The sequence below is a fragment of the Alligator sinensis genome, unplaced genomic scaffold (genome assembly GCF_000455745.1).
Source record: "Alligator sinensis unplaced genomic scaffold, ASM45574v1 scaffold301_1, whole genome shotgun sequence".
NCBI lineage: Eukaryota > Metazoa > Chordata > Crocodylia > Alligatoridae > Alligator > Alligator sinensis.
The window spans coordinates 2106690-2111940 of record NW_005842035.1 but is presented as its reverse complement, the minus strand read 5'-3'; the positions used below and the strand labels follow the sequence as shown (position 1 = coordinate 2111940).

Below are 5251 nucleotides of genomic sequence, written 5' to 3'. Positions count from 1 at the left end.
TTAACACCAGTCTGCAAGTACTGGACTACTCCAGCTGTGGTTGCCTCCAGGATGTGAGCAGCAGAGGGGAGATGGAGGAGAAGGTGCAGCCCTGGGATCCACCTCCCAGCTAGCAGGACCAGTGTCCTGCCCTGGCCCTCCTCCTGCCCGTCCGCACTGGGGGCAACTCTCTGGCCTGGCTCACTCGCAGTGGGACAGCGGCAGCAAAAGGGGCAGGGGACAGGGTGGGGGACGGGGCAAGGGGCTGGGTGCACTGTCCCCGCATGGTGCTTCCACGCCCCCACAAGAAGGCAGGGGTACGGACCTGTTACACCCGGACAACCACACACTGCAATGGCAGGTGCTGCTGGGAGCCGTGGCTGGGAAATTTTCACCCCCCACCCCCCCGACACACACACTTTAAAACCAGTTTGAGCCTTCGCAGGACCACTTTCAAACCACCACTCCAGTATAGACAAGTCTCAAGCACCAAGCCCAGCCTTTAGGACCCATTAACTGCTTTATGGTGTAGCTCCGTCTCCCAGCCCGGCACAGAGGCAGCACAGCATCCTCCCAGGGCAAGGCTATACGGAGAACATCGCGTGACCTCAGGGGACAGCTTCAATCACAGAGGGCGCACACAGGTGTGTCTATGGCTAGAGGCAATGCCCAGCCTAGACCTTAATCACTATATTCATGCTGTCTGCCTTTGGCTGCACTGAAAGCAATCCACCCACAACCTATTTAAATACATCCTTGAGTCGGGGTCCAACCAGGCCCACGATAGCGATAGCGCTGCTGGTGATGTCTGGCCTGGGGACAGCAGGTGCCTGCTATGAAAGGAAGCCCTCAGGCATTGATCCTGGGTGAGGGGCTGAGGCCAGGCTGGTCCTTGCCACCCTGCAGCAAGGGTCCTGGGAGCTCTCCAGGGGCGATGGCTGCTCTCTGCCGGCTCTTGCCCGGCTTTGCCTGCTTCTCTCCGGCAGGTGGCACTGGTGTGACAACCATTGGCCCCTGCGTGCTCCAGCTGTGCTCCAGCTGTGGTTGCCTCCTGGAGATGAGCAGCAGAGGGGAGAAGATGCAGCCCTGGAATCCACCTCCCCCGGCCTCCCAGCCAGCAGGACCAGTGCCCTGCCCTGGCCCTCCTCCTGCCCATCCACACCGGGGGCCACTCGCTGTCCCTGATCCCCCTGAGCAGGGTATGCAGGGGAACGAGGGGCTGGGTGCAGTCCCCACGTGGTGAACCTGCACACACCCCAAGGCGGCAGGGTATGGACCCATTACAACCTGACAACTGCACACACGATGGCAGGTGCCGCTGGGGGCTGTGGCTGGGGAATTTTTACACCCCCTCCCCACTTTAAAACCAGTTTGAGCCTTCACAGGCCCAGTTGTAAACCAGTGCTTCTGTGTAAAGAGGTCTCACGTGCCAAACCCAGCCTTCAGGACCCGTTACCTGCTCTGCAGTGGAGCTCTGTCTTCCAGCACGGCATAGACAGAGGCAGCACAGCATCGCGGGAGCGGGCTGCTCCCAGGCCGGGGCTACGCGGAGCACATTGGTGACCCCAGGAGACAGCTTCAATCACAGAGGTTGGGGGCACACTCAGGTGTGTCTCTATAGTAGTCACACACACGGGTCGATGCTAGCCACGGAGGCACATCGCACCCTGGCCCCTCTTAACCCGCTGGCTCGGGCTCTCCCTTGCCCTCCCAGCAGAAATCCACCTGCTCAGAGTTTGTTTTTTAAACCTTTATTGAGAAACTAAAATATTCATCAAATCTACTGGCGCTTTCTGTCCAGCGCTCACCAGGTGAAAAGAACCAGCGGGAGGTTTATGTGCACAGGTATTAGTGTCCATCCATACACACACACACACACACACACACACATTGCATAAAACCACCTACAGTATATACTATAAATATACATACATATATACTGCACCCATAGATAAATTACAAACACAGATTTATAGCATGTGTGTGTGTGTGTGTGTGCATGGGTGCGTGTGCACGCGGGTGTGTGTTCATAAATATTAGCACTGGCTGCCGCCTCTGGATTCTGCAATGAGACACGTGCACACACACGCACACACACCCACGTGCACACACGTCAGCTTCTGCCCTGGTCCCTGCTTTGCACCTGCAGGTGCCGTGAGAGGCACAAGACGGGCCTGGCTGGGCGCAGACAACATGAACGTTCACTGAAGTTTCTTGGAGGAGCACATCCGTCCGGTTCCTCCCCCCGCCCCGGCCAAGTCCAAATCATTATCGTAAATAAAAGTTCACAGTAACGAAGCTGTACATGTGCAATACCCCGGCCCAGAGCCTTGCCGGTCTGGAGTCCAGCACTTCGCAGCGCTGAGGCTTCCCGAGGAGTGTGGATGGGGCTTCGGCCCCGCTTTGCAACGTCGCAGCTCATCTGAGCCAAGGCTATGTGGTGCGCCTGGCATGGCTGGCCTTGCTGGCAGGTTTTCCCCCTTTCTTGTTTGTTTTCTAACCTGGGGCCGTACAGACAGGGAATAAATGAAATGGGCACGTTTCCAAGAGTCAATAAAAAGGCGCTGCACAGGGGGGACCTTTGAGGTAGTCAAAATACTTTCCTTTCACTGCCTGGCACCAGGGAGAGAGAGTGCAAGCATGCATGTCATTGCTCTGGGCATGTGTGCGGCTGCAGGCACGCCTGGGGCTGCGTGTGCATTGCAGCGTCTGCCTCAGTGTACCGCAACGTGTGGTGCAGCCGGGCTGGGGGTGAGGACACGCCAACACGCTTCTCGGCTTCCACCATCGGCTGCATCCAAACACGCCCGCAGGTCTGGGCGTGTGACTCTCTGCACACGTGTGTAGCTTTGCACAGTCTGCAGGTGTAGGCTAGTGGGCAGACCGCTGCAGGACTGGGCAGAGGCATGGTTGCCTACCCACGTGTGCCAGGGGCAGTCTGGTGCATGAGTGACAGCCCACGTGCAATGCGTGTGGGAGCAGGGAAGTGGGGTGGAGGGCGATTCACTCACTGCTGCAATGCAGACGCCGGCCCTGAGCCCCCGTGGCATCCTCTTCACGTGGGCACTCTCAGGTCCGCCCTGGAGCACTAGCTGCCTGGGTATGATGCTGGGAACAAGGCTCGAGGGACTGAAAGCTGCCTGGCTCCTACTCAGCTGCACATCTCAGGGCTGCTCCGGCCCTGACAGCTCAGGCCACGGTGCCCACGCATCCACACAAACCCCGGTGTCACCCCCGTGCAACTGCTGTGCCCCATAAAGACTGGACTGTGTAGGGTGTCAGGAGCTCAGCACCCTCCACCCCACCATTAAGGAGGTCAACAGCACCGGGCCAGACTGTTGCTCCCAGGTGCAGCTGGCCACGAAGGCTGCAGACTGCCTTGTGGTTAGAGAGGTCCCGTGGCTGGGAAAATGCCCCAGATGCCCAATTTTTTTCAGACCAGGCATGGAAACCCTTGGGCTTTTTTCCTGGAAGTGTCTGGGCTTTCCAGACCCTCGCACCCCTCCACCTTCCTGCACCGAGACCCTTCTGCCAACCCCTGCCCACGGGGCTCTGGTCACCCTCAGCTGGCAGCGGTGACACACATGTGGGCACCACCTGCGTGGCTCTCACACAGGCCTGCCGTGCCTCTGGGGACAACGCACCACTGCCGCACGGGTCGGGAGAGAGCAAACCAAGGCAGGGCAGCGGGGCTGGAGACCACCGCCAGCCCCGGCAGGCGGGCTGCCTGGAGAACCCTGCAGACAGTGGAGACGAAGCAGATGACAAAGTGCATGGGGAGGTGGAGGATGCGCAACTCCCACCGGTTTGGAAGGAGGGCTTCAAAGCGCTTCCACCACGCGCCGATTGACTCCAGATTTCATCCCTTCTCACCCCACAGAGCTCAGTCCTGCACCCAGCGCTGGGTCTCGTTCCCTTCCTGGCGCGGGCCGATGCAGCAGCCGGAGCAGACCTCCCCACATGGACCCTTCCCTCTCCCTCCCTCCTTCTTTGTCCGGTTTTTCCTTCATTCTCCTTATACTTATTCAGCAACCCCCAACCCAGCTGGAGATAAAATAAACTCAATACAGTACAAATTAACAATAAATCATCCTTACAAAACCTCCCCTTCCCCCTCCCCATGATCTCTGTCCCTCTGTCTGTGGAAGGCAAGGCTGTGGCAGAGCTGGTCGGCCTTGTCTGAGTCTCCGCGCTTGCCCTGCACCCCTTCCAGGCCCGGCGCGCCCAGCTCCCCGAGGCGGCCGAGCTAAAGGATGTTGAGTTTTCTGGAGCAGGTTAAGTTACTGTGGACAAGGCTCCACATTTGGAGCAGCTCGGGGGGCAGCAGTTTATGAACCACCAGCATGCTGCGGAAGAAGCAGGGCTCCTTGTTCATCTTGCTGTTCTTGTTCTTCACGATGCCGAATGTCTTGAAGCCCTCGTGTCCCACCGGCCTCACCTTGACGACTTCCAGGCACATCCCCAGGAAGACGTCGTCGATGGGGTACAGCTCCAAGGTCTCGGAGGCCTTGTGCAGTTTCTTGGCCAGGGGTCCGTCCATGAGGAAGCCCCCGCCGCCCACGTAGGGAGGGTAGGTGCTCTTGTTGTAGAGGGCGCTGGGGATGTAGTACTTGTTCTCTTTCTTGCGGATGGGCCTGGCCTTGTACAGGACGTCCCCGACTAAGAGGTCTTCCTGCTTCTGGTCCTTCAAGAACTCCAGGATGTTGCGGGGGCTGACGAAGACGTCGTCGTCCCCCTTGAAGACGTAGCGGACGTTGTCGCAGTAGATGTTGAGCCACTTCAAGAAGTGCACCTCCTTGAGGGTGAGGTTGAAGAAGCTGTCCAGGAAATCCCACTGCAGGATGTCCCCGTAGATGAAGTTCTCGTAATCCAGCAGCTTCTGGTAGTTGGCCCTCTCCTCCTCCTTGGCGGCCGTGCCCAACAAGAACAGCGTCTTGATCTTCTTGCCCCCCATCTCCTTCTCCTCACCCCAGGTCCTCCGGATGGCTTCGCGCCGGTCGTGCTGCGTGATGATGGACTTGACCACGATGAGCAGGTCGACGGCCCCGCTGCACTTCTCCGGGTGGTTGATCAGCATGGGGAAATACCGGCAGTGCCGGTACAGCAGGAACTGCTGGAAGTTGGGCTCCAGCCCCTTGAACCAGTCTATCTGGGTGAAGTTCGGGTTGGCCGTGCAGTTGCTGGTGGTGACATCCCAGGTTCTCACCTGCTCCTCCGTCACCGGCTCCGCCTCCGCCTCCGGCTCCGCCCCCGTTGGGGGGAGCTTCTTCTT

The 5251-nt window shown here is 58.9% G+C and overlaps 1 protein-coding gene across 1 annotated transcript in view; it reads right to left on the bottom strand.

Moving 5' to 3' along the window:
- Nucleotides 1-1734: 1734 nt before the first annotated feature.
- The window catches only part of B3GNT7 (UDP-GlcNAc:betaGal beta-1,3-N-acetylglucosaminyltransferase 7), a 5506-nt gene continuing 1989 nt past the window's right edge, over nt 1735-5251 (bottom strand). The window contains exon 2 of the mRNA XM_006022455.3: nt 1735-5248. Within this exon, the coding sequence (XP_006022517.1) occupies nt 4226-5248 (1023 nt within the window). The 3' untranslated portion in view covers nt 1735-4225. The remainder of the gene's footprint in view (nt 5249-5251) is intronic.